This window comes from Primulina tabacum, chromosome 13 (assembly GCF_025594145.1).
Source record: "Primulina tabacum isolate GXHZ01 chromosome 13, ASM2559414v2, whole genome shotgun sequence".
NCBI classification, from domain to species: domain Eukaryota; kingdom Viridiplantae; phylum Streptophyta; class Magnoliopsida; order Lamiales; family Gesneriaceae; genus Primulina; species Primulina tabacum.
In genome coordinates, this window is record NC_134562.1 from 36,850,566 (window position 1) to 36,867,278 (window position 16,713).

At 36.4% G+C, this 16,713-nt stretch overlaps 1 protein-coding gene and 1 pseudogene across 2 annotated transcripts; one reads left to right on the plus strand and one right to left on the minus strand.

The window, feature by feature from the left end:
- Nucleotides 1-3,758, minus strand: LOC142523158 (monosaccharide-sensing protein 2-like; annotated as a pseudogene).
- Nucleotides 3,759-14,106: 10,348 nt separating this feature from the next.
- On the plus strand, nucleotides 14,107-16,625 carry LOC142523287 (G2/mitotic-specific cyclin-2-like). Of its 2 annotated transcripts, none has more exons than XM_075627024.1 (11): nucleotides 14,107-14,274; nucleotides 14,376-14,511; nucleotides 14,619-14,675; nucleotides 14,780-14,825; nucleotides 14,910-15,065; nucleotides 15,147-15,272; nucleotides 15,358-15,447; nucleotides 15,536-15,757; nucleotides 15,832-15,930; nucleotides 16,023-16,201; nucleotides 16,277-16,625. In XM_075627024.1, the coding sequence occupies exons 1-11, from the start codon at nucleotides 14,220-14,222 to the stop codon at nucleotides 16,425-16,427; spliced, it is 1,317 nt and encodes a 438-aa protein (XP_075483139.1). In that variant the 5' UTR covers nucleotides 14,107-14,219; the 3' UTR covers nucleotides 16,428-16,625. The 2 variants fall into 2 exon arrangements, with proteins under 2 accessions (XP_075483139.1, XP_075483140.1); XM_075627025.1 differs by having other exon boundaries at nucleotides 15,150-15,272.
- Nucleotides 16,626-16,713: the final 88 nt, after the last annotated feature.

Genomic DNA, 16,713 nt, shown 5'->3' on the forward strand with positions numbered 1-16,713 from the left:
TCAAAAGAAACATTGTGCTTCCTTCAACAAGTAAAATCCATGTTGAGTTAAGTTACTTCAATTAATATATATCCGATTCGGGGTTCGGACAGACAGTACCATCACTTTTACTGCACTTGTAACATAACAAAAACAAAATCACGTCCAAAACCTCGGCCTATTTGAGATACTCAGTTGTTTCCAGCAGTTTGTTTTGCACCAACCGCAAAGAATTCGGTTATAACTTCAAGAGGCATCCCTTTTGTTTCGGGGACTTTAATGAACACGAAAAACCAAGCAATGGTGCAAACAACAGCGTAAATGCCAAAGACACCAGCAAGTCCAATGGAATTGAGCATGAGTGGGAGAGTATAAGTGACTATGATGTCCCCGATCCAAAATGTGAGAGCACATATTGCGATACAGAGTCCACGAACACGAGTGGGAAAAATTTCTGCACAGAGGATGTTAGGGATTGGTCCAAAGCCCATTACGAAGCAGCAGAAGTAAACTATCACGCTAACGGTTGAGATGATTGCGTGCACGACACTCCCCAGATCGATGACATTTCCAAGGACCAAGAAGATAAGTGACACCAATAGAACGGGTAAAGTTGAGAGTAGCAGCCACCTGGATTCAAGAAAAATTGTCTTTGTGTTATAGAAAACGTACCCAAGATGGTGTTGCTTAATTAATTGCAAGAGAGTATGATAATATATCTCTTGAATCAATAGGAAAGTATTCAAAATCATGGAACATAAATAGTGCAGATTACTATGGGCTAAATTACAGAGTTACGGCCCTCTTAGATTGACCAGTTACAGGATCGCCTCCCAAAATTTGGATAATTTTTGTCCTTAAAATGACATATATTGAGATTCAGTTAACCATATAGTACTTGCACCTCTTATAACATGAGAGGCGTTTGGAAGGGAGGGGTGCATCTGTTAGGACAGTTTTACCTTTATCTGTTAGGACTAGGAAAGAAAGATTCACGAGCTTGCAAAGTACTCCTGAAGAAATTAAGAAATTACATGTGTGGGAACCATCACAATGATTGGGGAGGAATCCATCCATCACCCCTTCGTACAAAATCTTGGATTTGCTCCTTTTGGAAGCGTTATCATTGCAAGGTTAATCGAAGCTTTGGGTGCGCACTACTTGTATTTATAGGTGGGGATCAGGAGATTATGCAAAAAAATTTGTGGATGTGTGTGTGTGTGTTGGGGTGGGGGGAGGGGGGGGGTTGCTCATGGAATATACTTGGAAGAGTATTTTTACCTTCTGCCAGCAATATCCATAAGTCTCATAGCAACACCAATGCTGGGAAGCATCAACAATGTTGTGAGAGCACTTATAAGAAGAGATGCAGAGTCCGAACGAATGCCCAAATTCGACAGGAGAACCCCCACTCCGGCTTGTTCCAGAATTTGAGGAAGTGTAGTAGAGAACTCCATTGATACCCGAAAACTATATTCCAATATGTTAATCAGAAAACATTATGTTATCATATCTAAGAGCATATTCGGCTTAAAATAGTTTAAACGGTAAAAGTACGTTCTTCAGTTGGCAGAGCATATTTACCTGTTGAAGAATTTGAATTCCGACGCCTACTACCAGTGCATGTTTAACTCCTGGCTCAAAAAGTTCCATCCAGCTCGATCTTTTTGCTGCAGACTCAGAACGTTTATCCACCGCGACACTAATTTGATGCTGGCTAGTGAGGTCACCTGGACGAAGAACAGACTGGCTAACCAAAGCAGCTGCATGAATAAACTCATCATCAGCAGGAGTCTCTCCCCCTGAAAGAGAAAGAACAGAGCCACGCCTCGATCTAGGACCACCCTCTTGATGCAAGTATATCCTCTTGACGCCTCCAGGAATTTTCTCATCTTTTCGATAAGCCAGCTGCCAACCACCACCAATCCCCATGCCACTAACTTGATCATCGGCGTTCTCCTTTTCAGGATTTGAATCATGACGGGAAAGCAACGGACTCCTCAAATTATCGTCCGATTCATCTCCAGAAGCATTTGAATCATGTTCACAGTCCCTTTTTGGGGTTTCCTCGTCCCATTGCTCGTTCTTACAATTATTCTCAGCAACATTGAACATGCTTCCAAAATTTGGAAACAGCATGCTTCTCATGCCTCCCGATTCTGGATGCTTCTCATGAACACTTCCAAAGAGAGTAACCATTGGATCCATAAGTGACATACTTTGGTTAGATATGCTCCCATGACGGGAGACCATACACAAAGTACTCTGCCCTTTGACAGGTTTGGCTATCCAAGATTGTCCCTCTTCGGCACCGTATAATTTGAGACGGTCCTTCTCTAAGGCATGCTCTTGGTTATCAGCAAGATCATTGTCTGGACCAATTATATACTCTTCTATGGATGTTTCACCTCCAACATCAAGACCCTCCACTAATAAAGCCATTTCACCTGTGGGAGAAAAAGCCAAAGCAAAAGAAAATCAGATATGCGGCATGATCACCTGGAAATATATTTATGTCATTAACCAGGGAAAAATAACCAAAACAGACAAATTGTTGCATAATTGTAAATCTTGTAGGTCTCCGAACGTAAAATGATCTCAAATCTTATCCAGATTGTGAAATTAATCATAAATATGGATGAAATTATCCGTAAAAGAAACTGAAGGTGACTATTCCGAGCTGACACCAGTACAATGATATCTTCAAAATAATATGCCAGTACGAGTAGTCTTTCTGCCTAGTTTTGCAGCTCTCCATGAATGCTGAAAACTTGAGCAGAATTTTGTCGTAACGATGCTTCTTATATCAACTTAAAACAAATTAAGAAATTAATCACAAAGATACCGTGTTTGATTCTTTAGCCAGAACAAACCAGGGAGAATACCTGAGACATCTTCCCTTCCACGTAACATCTGTAAAACGTGCTTCGCCTCTTTCATCTTTCCTTTACTCACGAGCCATCTTGGAGATTCAGGCAAGAAAAACACAGCCAGAGCAAAATAAATAATAGAAGGAATCGATAGAACCCCTAGCATCAATCTCCAACTAGGGGAATCCATCAATGACATACCGAAAACCATACAACATGACAGGAACATGCCCGCAGAACCCGTGAACTGTGGAAGTGTATTTAGTAATCCTCTTATTTCTGGTGGGGCGGTCTCAGATATATAGACAGGAACAAGAGTAACAGCAAGACCGATACCGAAACCATCTAAAAGCCTTGCCAAAAGAAGTACATACTCATTTGGGGACCATAACATCACTAATCCACTAAGGAAATACAAAGTAGACGAGATTAATAACAATGGGCGACGCCCGAGAGAATCGGATACGGGTCCGGAAAATGTTGTGATAACTGTTGCTCCAATAAGGGACATTGCAACGATAAGCCCTTCTATGGTTGGTTGGCTCTGCAAATTAAATTCCTTTTTGATGTAAAGCACGGATCCTGATCAAGAATTTTGACATACACTTCTGAGATGATTCAAGATATTTAATAATATGACTAGAAAAAACATAAAATCTACATTTTCTAATTCTCCCATAGAATTAACGACAAAGGGCAACAATTAACACGTGACGAACATTGAATCTAACAACAGATTTGATTCACATAACAAAGAATTCATTTTTTTGGCAAGAATAATAAGAAACAAAATTAAACACGTACCTGCTATAGTTGCATTTCCCATCCTTGCAAAAAGTTGCCGATGGCGGCGGCAATGGCGACTAGCACCGCTCCTCTCATCCTTGATAAAAAGTTTCACGAAACTTTAATCTTTTCTTCCAATATTTGTTCACAATTTTTGAGGTGGGCCTAAGGATGCAAGTATCAGAAATTCAATAAAGATCCTCTTTCTATCAAACATCATACCAAAATGCCCAGAGAGAAGAAGGTACTTTTCACTTGCATGAATACTATAAACCAATAAATAAGAGAAGATTACAAGATATTATCATCAAGATACCTCGAAATGAAAAAGGCTCCAAATTTTTTCTCGGAAAACTCGAAACAACCGATCGATGATCTACAGGAGCCCACATACCACATGCAACGATGTCATCAGATTCGACAGAATCCTCTAATTTTTTTAATATAATGGTGACGACGACACAATTACTGATGCGGGCACAGGGTGGATGAAAGCTAACAGAACGTGAGAGAGATGCGTGAATGGTTCCTGGGATCGAAAAACCTGTTCAAAAGATGAGTCGTCATTTCAAGAACGTGCCTCGCTGATCTGTTCTTGTTTTTTTGTTTTCGTAAAATTAAATTCATTTATTTTTGACTGTCCAGTGAGAGAAAAAGATACGTGGTCGTCTTTAGTTTTGCATGCACGAATCCGACTTAGTTCATAAACTTTTAAAAGAATAGATCACTTGTGATATGGTCTCACGAATTTTTATCTGTGAGATGGACCAACCTTACCGATATTCATAATAAAAAATAATATTATTAGCATAAAAAATAATATTTTTTCATGGATGACCCAAATAAGAGCTCTGTATGTCTCACAAAATACGACATGTGAGACCGTCTCACACAAGTTTTTGTCATTTTAAAATAGGCTTGATAAACATTAGATAGTCGAATTCGAAGATGTTCAATTTTTTTTTTAATCAGACTCCAACAAAAATTATTTTGTTTGATAATTCACAAGCTTTTATTATTTTATCAATACAATATAATTAAATATATATATTTCGAGTTTTTCGGATGTTTCCAGGTTTCGAACATTTATTTTCGAACCTTACTGTTCGAATATAGTTCGAATAACTCCTAATAGGTTCGAATATTTTGAGCTGAACTAGAGCCAAAAAATTAAAAAAAATCGAAGTTTCTAACTCGAATATACTTAATCCGAGCCAAATTCGAACATTAACTTTTTACTAATATTCGACTCGATTCGATCATGTTACATTCCTATAATTTTGCCGCCAATGGCCCGCAGAATATTATGTCGTGTGGGGTAATTTGTTAGTTACAAACAATTTTCCGTTGATATTGATATTGATATTGTGATCGGATGAATTGAAGGTTAGATTGGTTAGCTGATTTAACGTTTTAATCAGGAACATAGCAAGGTGGCCCTCCTTTTCCCGACTCAACTCCTTGATTCGACGCCATTCAAATTTAAGCTTGGCTTTGACAGAAAAAGGGAAAATGCTAGCACATTTGTTGGATTCCGAAATTTCGACTGACTTTCATATTATACTTGCTTATGACAGAAAAAGGAGAAATGCTGACTGTGTCTCCCAAAATCTGTCTACTTGTCTTATTTATTGATCTCCCTTTCAGTTATTCTGATTTTCTCTCTTGTTTGAAGGTAGAAACTATTACGCAAAAGAATAGTGGACTCAATAAAATTCAGAATCCTCGAGTTCACATATTTATTAACGAGAATCCTGATTTTCTACCATGTGGAATGTCATCATAATATGTTTCTCTTACTCGCCATTTCCTGACTGGATAAATTAGCCCCTTAGAAATTAATAATTGATTTCAGTTCTGTTTTCTGGAAATGGTCTGCTGTTTAACAGGGTTTTCTCTGCAAACTTTGCATGGAGAATATCTGAAAGTGGAAACAGTTTTGTGTTTTGATTAAAAACTTCTCTTCTTAAGTAATGTTGATAAGTGTTAATAAGAATATTAGGTTGATAAGGTTGTTAGGATAAATAAAAAGTTTGTTTTTATCTTGTTATTTAAATTAGATTGGTATCTTATCATTAGGTGTGAGCTATTCTATATATTCTGCAGAAACTTTGAGATTGTAATCAATTTTTACCGATTAATTCAGCTTTTGAAGCTTTGAATAAATATTTTATTGAAGGCGTTTATGCCTCTTCGTTTTTCCGTTTTTTATTCCATCGGCCTTTATGGTATCAGAGCGCAACTGAAGGCTTCTACCGATGGTTAAAACGGCATATTTCGGGAGCCATAACGCCTCCAGATCGGAAAATTCTTCCACGATCTCTGGACCAAACGCAATTCCTTCCCCTCATACCTTTGAATCTGCACCTCTTCAAATTACGAATCACAAACTAAACGGAAAAAACTTTCTTCAATGGTCTCGTTTCGTTCAATTGGTGATTCGAGGCAAAGGGAGAATTGGGTATCTTGATGGGTCCATTTCACCACCTTCTGCCACGGATCCCACCTATCAAAATTGGGATACTCAAAATTCAATGGTGATGACGTGACTTATCAATTTGATGGAAGAAAGTATCAGTGAAATATACCTCTTCCATCTCACTGCTAAGGATATTTGGGATGCTGTGACTTTGGCGTACTCTGACCTTGAAGACTCCTCTCAAGTGTTTGAAATACGTAATCAGATTCGAAACTTGAAGCAAGGAGATGGTGTTGTCACTCAATACTTCAACACACTCAAAAAATTGTGGCATGAAATGGATCTATTCACTGTCTGTGAATGGAAAGATCCAGCCGATGGGATCTTGTATTGCGAGATGGTGGCAAAGGAACGAGTTTATGACCTTCTCGCTGGGCTGGATCGAAGTTTAGACGAGGTTCGTGGGCGTATTTTAGGGATGAAGCCGTTACCATCAATCGATGAGGTTTTTGCAGAGGTTCGTAGAGAGGAGAACCGGAAAAGGGTGATGCTTCACACATTACCTTTCACTGAAAATTCGGCCCTCGCCACACGCACTTCAGAAAATCGTATTGATCCTAATATGAAGAATGGCAAACCTTGGTGTGAACATTGTGAAAAACCGTATCATACTGTTGAAACTTGCTGGAAAATACACGGTAAACCGGCGAATTGGGTCCCAAACAAATTCAAAAACCGAGAAAAAAGGGGACTTCAAGCTTCAGCCAACTCGGATGTAGATGAAAACCAATCTGCAGCAGGCTTCTCGAAGACGCAAATGGAGCAACTCTGTAAATTCTTCTCTGATGTTACTGGATGTTCCAACTTGGCTAAGAAAGGCACCAAATTCACAGCCCTCAGTGACCTAACTACAAAAGGTGAGACTTGGATCATAGATTCTGGGGCGTCGGATCATATGTCTTCCAGTAAGAGTTTGTTTTTATCATATATTCCCAGTACAAGTCACCAAAAGGTTAAAATTGCCGATGGATCATATACTCATGTGCATGGTGTAGGAACTATTTTACTCAACCATTCGATTGTTCTTAAGGATGTTTTGCATGTTCCTAATTTGTCCTGCAATTTGTTGTCCATCAGCAAACTTACAAAGGATTTGAATTGTACTGTTAATTTCACATCATCTACTTGTATTTTTCAGGACCTGACCTCGGGGAAGAGGATTGGCAGTGCTAATGCAAACTCAGGTCTCTACTATTTTTGGGATGAATTTATCGTGAGTCACCATGTTCAAACAGCAGTTGGGAATTCTCCTCTTTCTCGCAAACAATACATATTATTGTTGCATTCCAGATTAGGACATCCAAATTTCTTGTATTTAAGACGGTTATTTCCTTATTTATTTCGAAATAATGACTCATTTCAATGTGAAATTTGTCAATTGGCAAAACATACACGTGTTCTTTTTCCTCTTAATTCATATAAATCATCTAAACCGTTTGCTCTAATTCATAGTGATATTTGGGGACCTTCTCGAGTATCTACTACTTCCAATCGGCGATGGTTTATTACTTTTACTGATGATCATACTCGTGTCTGTTGGGTGTATCTTTTAAGGGAAAAATCGGAGGTTGAACAAACCTTTCGAAACTTTTATTCCATGATCAAAACGCAATTTGATGCTACTATTCATATATTGCGTACAGATAATGGAACTGAATTTTTCAACTCCGTGCTTAACAAATTTTTAAGTGAGAATGGTCTCATTCACCAAAGTTCTTGTGTTAATACACCTCAACAGAACGGAATTTCAGAAAGGAAAAATCGTCACTTATTGGAAGTAGCGTGTGCTCTCTTATTCACATCACATGTCCCTAAATATTTTTGGGGGGATGCCATTCTAACAGCATGTTATTTGATAAATAGAATGCCTTCCCGTGTCTTAGAGTTTCAATCTTCTCTTGATCGTCTTCATCAATCCTATCCAGAACATAGGCTGTCATCTTCCTTAGAACTTAGAGTATTTGGATGCACTGCCTTTTGTACATATCCACGATCAAAATAGGAGTAAATTAGATCCTCGATCTCATAAATGCATATTTCTAGGATACTCTTCGACCCAAAAAGGTTATCGGTGTTATTCAGTTGATACAAAACGATATTTTATTTCTCGGGATGTTACCTTCTTCGAGACACAAGCATTCTTTCCAAAAACACAATCTACCACTTTCCATAATACAGAGAACACAAATTCAGAACCAGTCCTTCCCAATACTTTGGAGTATCATTGGAATCTTCCTACTCCAAATCTGTCAACGGCAGGGGGAGACTTACTACAGCCGTTTCCTTTACACTTCTCACGAAAGAAACATCCAGATACCGTGGTAGAACCAAAGATTCTTGGCAGCCAAGTCTCCAACTCGGAGGTTCGGTCGGTTGATACTTTAGATGATCTACAGCATGATGTCTCATGTCCAGATTTAGATGTCCCTGATACTTTAGATGATCCACAGCATGATGTCTCATGTCCAGATTTAGATGTCCCTATTGCATTACGAAAGGGAACCAGATCTTGCACACAATATCCAGTGGCTAAGTATGTGGCATATGAACATCTATCAGCTTCGGTTCAGGCATTAATCTCTAATCTGTCAAGTGCAAAGGTTCCATCCACAATCCAAGAGGCTTGGAACGATTTCAGATGGAAACAAGCTGTCCTCGAAGAAATGCGGGCACTGGAAATGAATGAAACTTGGGACATTGTTCAACAACCCAAGGACAAAATCCCTGTTGGTTGTAGGTGGGTCTTCACGATTAAATACAAGGCTAATGGCTCAGTTGAACGTTACAAAGCAAGATTGGTTGCGAAGGGATACACACAAACCTATGGTGTAGATTATCAAGAAACCTTTGCACCAGTTGCAAAAATCAATACAATACGAGTTCTATTATCCTTGGCAACAAATCTAGATTGGCCTCTATATCAACTGGAGGTAAAGAATGCTTTTTTGAATGGGGATCTAGAAGAAGAGGTATACATGGATCTACCTCCTGGGTTTGATGAAGAAAGGAAGAGTGGTAAAGTTTGCAGGTTAAAAAAGTCACTCTATGGTCTGAAGCAATCTCCACGAGCCTGGTTTGATAAGTTCACCAAAGTGATTATAAAACTTGAATTTCTACAGGCTCATACTGATCATACCCTATTTTACAGACACAAAGATGGAAAAATAACGATTCTTATTGTTTATGTGGATGACATTGTTCTTACCGGAGATGATCTACATGAAATGGAAAGGCTGAAACTGAAACTTGCAGCTGAGTTTGAAATGAAAGATTTGGGAAAATTGAGGTACTTCCTTGGCATGGAAGTGGCAAGAAACAAATCTGGAATCTCGGTATCTCAACGGAAATATGTGATTGATCTTTTGAATGAGACAGGAATGCTAGGATGTAAACCAGCTGACACACCTATGGATCCAAATCAGAAATTGAGAGAAAATGGTTCCCCTGTGGAGATAGGAAGATATCAACGCCTAGTAGGGAAACTAATTTATCTTGCTCATACTAGACCAGACATAGCTTTTTCAGTGAGTTGTGTAAGCCAGTTTATGCATGCCCTGTCTGAAGAACACATGACAGCCGTCTATCGAATCTTAAGGTACCTTAAGGGGACTCTGGGAAAGGGACTTCTCTTCAAGAAAACAGAAGCAAGAAATGTTGAAATATTCACTGATGCAGATTGGGCCGGATCAGTGGGTGATAGAAGATCCACATCAGGGTATTGTTCCTTTGTCTGGGGAAATTTGGTAACTTGGAAGAGTAAAAAACAATCAGTAGTAGCAAGGAGCAGCGCAGAAGCCGAGTTAAGATCAGTGGCTCATGGTATATGTGAAGCTTTATGGTTGAAAATGTTACTTGAAGAACTGAAAATGAATGCAAGTATGCCTTTAAAACTATTTTGCGACAACAAGGCTGCGATAAGCATATGTCACAACCCAGTGCTCCATGATCGAACTAAACACGTTGAAGTTGATCGACACTTTATTAAAGAGAAGATAGATGAAGGAACTATCAGCATAGCATATACCCCAACTTCGGAACAAACTGCCGATATCCTAACAAAAGGCCTTTTTAGGCCATTGTTCAAAAAAATGGTTGACAAGCTAGGAATGTACAACTTGTACATTCCAGCTTGAGGGGGAGTGTTGATAAGTGTTGATAAGAATATTAGGTTGATAAGGTTGTTAGGATAAATAAAAAGTTTGTTTTTATCTTGTTATTTAAATTAGATTGGTATCTTATCATTAGGTGTGAGCTATTTTATATATTCTGCAGAAACTTTGAGATTGTAATCAATTTTTACCGATTAATTCAGCTTTTGAAGCTTTGAATAAATATTTTATTGAAGGCGTTTATGCCTCTTCGTTTTTTCGTTTTTTATTCCATCGGCCTTTAAGTAAGAAATAGACATTGTCATTTACCTAATCAAACCTAGCGGAAGATTTAGTTTGAGAATGTTAGAGTTAAGTTGTGGTAACTAGATTGACTTGTGTAGGAAGTTATAGTCCATGGTTCTTTTTCAGTTATTGTCCTTGAGCTTTGTCCCCAAATTAAGTACTAAATTCTTCATTTATTTTTTAATATTTTTTTGAAACTGCTTCAGCTTGGATTTGGATCTCCATGCTTCTGTTCTTAATTTCTTATCCGTCGTTCTAGAAAGGGAAGCTCACTCCGATGCTTAAGTAGATTGGTTGATTTGAGATTCATTTTCTTGTTAAAGCAGTTGATAATCAGGTCACATGAAGGTCCTGATGTCCAAGGGATAAGCGACGTGATCTTGGAGGGATGGATGTAGCCATGTAGGATATAATATAGATAACATTGTAGATTCAGGGAAGCTTATTGCTCTATTCAGAGCCCCAGACTATTCACAATTTCAGGTAGCTTCATTTGCTCACAAGTTTTCTCCCCTTATAAAAACTTTTCAAATAACATTTTCTTTTTGCTATCAGGTACTCATCGTTTTTATGTTTGATCCGAAAACGTTAATTGTCAGTGTGGTTTGAAGGGTTTGTGCTTCAAGGTCTCTTTTACGTTGTACGTGATATCAATCTGTTGAAACGTTTGTAATCTTTGAAATAAAAGCACAGTTTCATTTCATTAGCTTTTTCTAGGCACACGTGTTGAGAAGCAAAAAAGTGTCTAACAATGCCCAAAATAAACTCTCTTTTCCTTTCATGTAACTTCCTGCTCCTTCCTGAATAGAGGATTGATGATATCGTCCTATGGTAGAGTTGGCTGCAGCCCACATATGAAGGAAATAGAAAATAATTTTAACCTGAATATTACGAGGCATGCAAAAAGAATGCTAGAAAGATGGGATCTTTTCATCTTTATAAATTTGTCAAATTCTTGCTTAATTTATATACTCCCTAACTGAATTATAAACTAATTTTTCTTCATTTCTGTCTGTTTCTCAGGCAACAGAAGAGAGGTACAGAAATAAAGGAGCATATATTGTCTTAGAACCCCCTCAATTCGACACCCCCATTTTGCATAGTTTTGAAGCTGTTGCTCCCAAGACCGAAGGTAAGTTTTGGTACCAATATAGAGAAACTGAATTTAAGATCACAGAGAAGTACAGCCTAGAGGCAGCGAAAACCAAATATGATTTTATTTGGCTGTGCAAAAGGACTCCGTGAGAATGAATATCCCTTTGTTCACCTCTGTTTATCCATATAAATAAATTTTCTTTTAAATTATCAGAAACAATAAGTTGGTTTTAACATTCTGTAGGCAAACCTTTACTATGATTTTGAAGATGTAATTGATTCTGACGAAGAATTGTATCTGTTATCATTGTTCTTGACGACAAGAGTCTAATTTGATCTCTTTGAAGAGTCATACTATATGTTATTTAGACGCGAAAGTTTTGAGCATCCTATTATGTTTTATTTTTTTTTTTTTGTGCATTAGTGCGAGAAGTTATTCTTGACCGGAGGAGTGTTTGGAATCTATTAAATTAAGAAAAACCTCCTTGATAACATTTTTTTAAAGGTCACAAACACTACTTTATTAATGGTGATATTAATCAAGACCATTACAATTTTTATTTAATTAAAATATTATAAAATTTTAATTTTATTCTTATATTTTCAAATTTTAACAATTTTAATTTTTTTTATTTATTGAAAGTTTTGATGTGATAATATTCATGTTAATATCATGCTGATGTCACATTAGCAATATTGTATATGTCATATCAATGTTAAGTAAAAAAATAAATTTAAAAAAATTGAAAGAAAAATAAGATAATAGAATAATAATAAAATTTGATAAAATAACATAACAAAAATATAGGACTAAATCTAAGTAAAAAAACTAAAATTGAAAGAAAAATAAGATAACAGAATAATAAAAAAATTTGATAAAATAATAACATTTACGGAATCGAGTATACTCTACTCTATGACAAAAACTTGTGTGAGACGGTATCACAGATAGTATTTTGTAATACAGATCTTTTATTTGGGTAATCTATGAAAAATATTACTTTTTATGCTAAGAGCATTACTTTTTATTGTGAATATCGGTAGGGTTGACACGTCTCACAGATAAAGATTCGTGAGACCGTCTCAGAAGAGAAGTACTCATACTCTATTAAATAACAACTATAAATCATAATTTCTTTTTCGACATTCAATTTTGATCGACTAGTTTTTTTCCCTAGATTATCAGCATTATTATTATTATTATTATTATTATTATTTAATTTACATTAATAAAACTTGACACCAAGGGACCCGACAAAAATATTTATAATTTGTCAACCATTAAAATTGTAATATATGTTGTAAAAAATATTTAAAATTTAGATCATAAAATGCAAATAGACAATATCGAGCTACTTAACTTTAATAATATCAATTGTATATAAAAGAAATCTACGTACATATCAATCAAAAAAAAAAAAAAGATATTTCCACATTTTGTAGCATGCATTCACCTTTTATTAAACAATTTCCAAATCAAGAAAATGAAAACATATTTGGTAAATCAAAACTATTAAAAATAATAATTATATAATATTTTAAACTAAATAGTACATTAAATATATATTTTTGACTGGTGCGTAATTTAATATGCTGTTAATTCCGACAAATGAGAAGTTGACACTTATATTTGGCGTAACGAATTTGAAAATCTCAAATAAGTAATTTTAAAATTACCATGACATTAGTAATAAAAGAAAATAAAATTGCCATGATATTAGCTTATACATATTTTTAACAATTTAATTTAGTAACTTTCTACTATAATAATGACAGCGATAGAATAGCAATAGTAAATTAGTTTACTCATGTAAATTATGTGTTCAATATTAATTTTTTGCTTAAATTTTGGAAAATTATATTTTTGGCTTTTGTGTTTGTCTTTTGGTGATTTTGGTTATCTATATTATCAAATCCAGTCTTTATATGTTATCTTTATTTTTTTAATGATTTTGTTAATTTTCAGACATGACACTAACGTGTGTAATGCATATCAACACTCCTGATAAAATATATCTAAAATAAAAAATCGAACGATACACGAGTAAGAAAATATTGCAATTTAGACATGTAAATTGGTCTTTTTTTTAATTTTAACCATATAACTTGTCAATTTTTTTATTTTTATCTAATAACTTGGTTTTTTGTTGTTGATAGTTTGTTTTCAGAAACCATTAAATTGGTCGAATATTGTATTATTTGTCACTGATTCTCTCATAGCTAGTTCTTGTGACGGGAATAAACTTATGTTACATATATTTAAAAAATATACATAAAAAATATGGAAATATGAAATTATTTCAAGTGAGGGGCTCTGAATCTGAAACAATAATTAAACAATCGAAGTCAAGCAACTAAAAAAAGGGTAAAGTGTCTTAATTGAATTGAAAGCAATATCTCACATGCTGTGCGACATTTGCCAACCAAGGTAACCGTTGCACTAGCCGTTGGATTTGAAAAATTACATAAAACAATACATCGCTTCTTTCCAATGGACAAATACCCCTTCACACCACGTCCGCCATCGTTGACCTCTCCTCTCTTATCTTTTCTTCAGCAGCAGGAGGAGCTGTTTGCGAGACGGGTTTGTGTTTGTTTTCTAGATAAATCAAAAAAATGGTTATGTCTCATGAGAACAAGCCTGTCCAGATTGAGCACACTAGCCTACAAGGTAAGTAGGATGTGGTTTCTTGCATTAAAATCAGCTTAAAAAAGTCCAGATTTTCTTTAATGTTGGATATGTTTTCATTTTTCTTAATGGAAAAACAAAAGGTGGGGAAGAAATGGGCAGGAGGAAGTTTGGACTTGAAATCCGACCCAACAGAAGAGCTCTAGGTGTGCTTAACCAGAATTTAGGGGGAGTTAATCCAAACCCTTGTGGTGTGATTAACAAGCGAGATTTGCCTGGGTAAAGATTCTAGCTCAAGATTTTGTCCCTTATTTTTATACTTTTTGTTGCATTCTTGAAGTGTTTTGGATGATGAAGTGATTATTTGATCATATTCTGGATTTTAGAAAAAATGGGATTCGTGATAAGAGTGCTCAAGTTCCAACCCATAGGCCAATAACAAGGTCAGATTCTTGCCCTTCATTCCAAAGTATTTCCCCTTTTTGGAATGAAGTTTCTTCTCTCAGTGCTCAACATTTTGCTGAAGTAAACTCCGTGGTTTGTATAGGAAATATGCTTCACAAATGACCTTCTCGCAGCAGCATTGCCCAGAGGTATAAACAAATTAAGCTTGTAGAAAATTTTTTAGTCCCAAAATTGTAGAATTCGAGGGTTTGATAAATTCTTACATTAAACAGGAATCAAAGAAGCCAAAGACATCAGCAAATGAGTTAATTGTATGGGAGGATATCTCCCTAACAGATTCAGAGGATCAATCAGGAGTTGCTAAAGACCAGCCTGTGCCCATGTCTTTGGAACATTCCGGATTCGAAACGACTGAAACCAATCAAACAGTATGTGTAAATTTACCTCTTTTTCCTTATTTCTTGAAAAATATTGGTCAAGTTTAAGATTTTGGATCTAACACCTCTCAGAAGGAGGTTGAAATGGAGGACATATTTGAAGACACTATCTTGGACATCGACGGCTGTGATTCAAAGGATCCACTTGCAGTAGTCGAGTATATTGAAGATTTGTATGTCTACTACAAGAAAATGGAGGTAAGAACCACCAACAACGCTAGTAAAAAATAACCAAATTGTAATGGAAAGGCCTTGAATGGTTTAAAATGGTTTGTTGATTCAGAGTTCTTGCTGTGTTTTGCCCGGATACATGACGCAACAATTCGACATTAACGAAAAAATGAGGTCCATTCTCGTAGACTGGCTTATAGAGGTGAGCACGGCATGATCATTGTATTAATGGGTGTATAATCTTCGACTTATCTCAGCCTTGTTTGTTGTTCTTGTTTGTGACACAACAGGTACACCACAAATTCGAACTTAGAGACGAGACATTGTTTCTCACAATAAATTTGATTGATAGATTCTTAGAAAAGCAATCGGTGGTAAGGAAAAAGCTTCAGCTTGTTGGCCTGGTAGCACTGCTTTTAGCATGCAAATACGAGGAAATTTCTGTGCCAGTTGTGGATGATTTGATCTTTATTTCGGACAAAGCTTATACGAGGAATGAAATTCTTGAAATGGTAGCTGTTACATACTAAAAACACTCCCATTGATTTTATCCATCGTTCGAACGTTTCGTTTCCAAATTCTGCAGGAAAGATCGATGCTAAACACCTTGCAGTTCAACATGTCTGTCCCAACCGCGTATGTTTTCATGAAAAGAGTCCTAAAGGCAGCCCAATCGGACAGAAAGGTCAGAATTCAAGATAATGAAACGTGTTCCACGTGAAACGAATTTACCAAAAAGAAATTAATTTTTTGCTTCTCGTCTCCTTATCAACACAGCTCGAGACACTCTCCTTCTTCTTGATTGAGCTGTGTCTGGTGGAATATGAAATGCTCAAGTATCCACCATCTTTCATGGCTGCTGCTGCAACATATACTGCTCAAGCTTCACTTTACGGCATCGGACAGTGGAACAAGACCTGCCAACATCACACCGGCTACTCAGAAGATCAACTATTGTAAGTCATTTATATAACAAGCATGGTCATTATTATTATCCTAGCTCGATTTATAAACTCGGTGGTCTGCTGCAGGGAATGCTCGAGGATGATGGTTCGGTTTCATCAGCTCGCGGCAGCCGGAAAACTCACAGGTGTGCACCGGAAGTACAACACATCAAAGTTTGGTTATGCATCAAGATGGGAGCCTGCACATTTTCTTGTGCAAACTCCAAGCCCACGATAGGCAGAGAAGGCATGTCATGTACAGTTGGCTGCTAACTTTATATGACTTCTGTAATTGTGATCGTTACAAAATAAGTTGTGTAGATTCGACAATTACGAAACAATTAATTGCTGATTAAATTGTAGACTTTTCAATCTTTGATCATTGTCTAATCTTAATAAGACAGTTCTTTCTTGTCCACTTTATTTCCTTCTTATAATTGAAAGTCACTTGCATTTTCAAGAATTTTCTTATACATATGTCAAATGATCATATTTGTAAAACTATTTAGTTTTCTAAATAACAC

What these genes read in the sequence shown, in the direction of transcription:
- LOC142523287 (XM_075627024.1), top strand. Translation starts at nt 14,220, where the DNA reads ATGGTTATGTCTCATGAGAACAAGCCTGTCCAGATTGAGCACACTAGC. An exon ending in AACAAGCGAGATTTGCCTGG is followed by an intron (nt 14,512 to 14,618) that starts GTAAAGATTCTA and finishes TCTGGATTTTAG; the next exon opens with AAAAAATGGGATTCGTGATA. An exon ending in TACTCAGAAGATCAACTATT is followed by an intron (nt 16,202 to 16,276) that starts GTAAGTCATTTA and finishes GGTCTGCTGCAG; the next exon opens with GGAATGCTCGAGGATGATGG.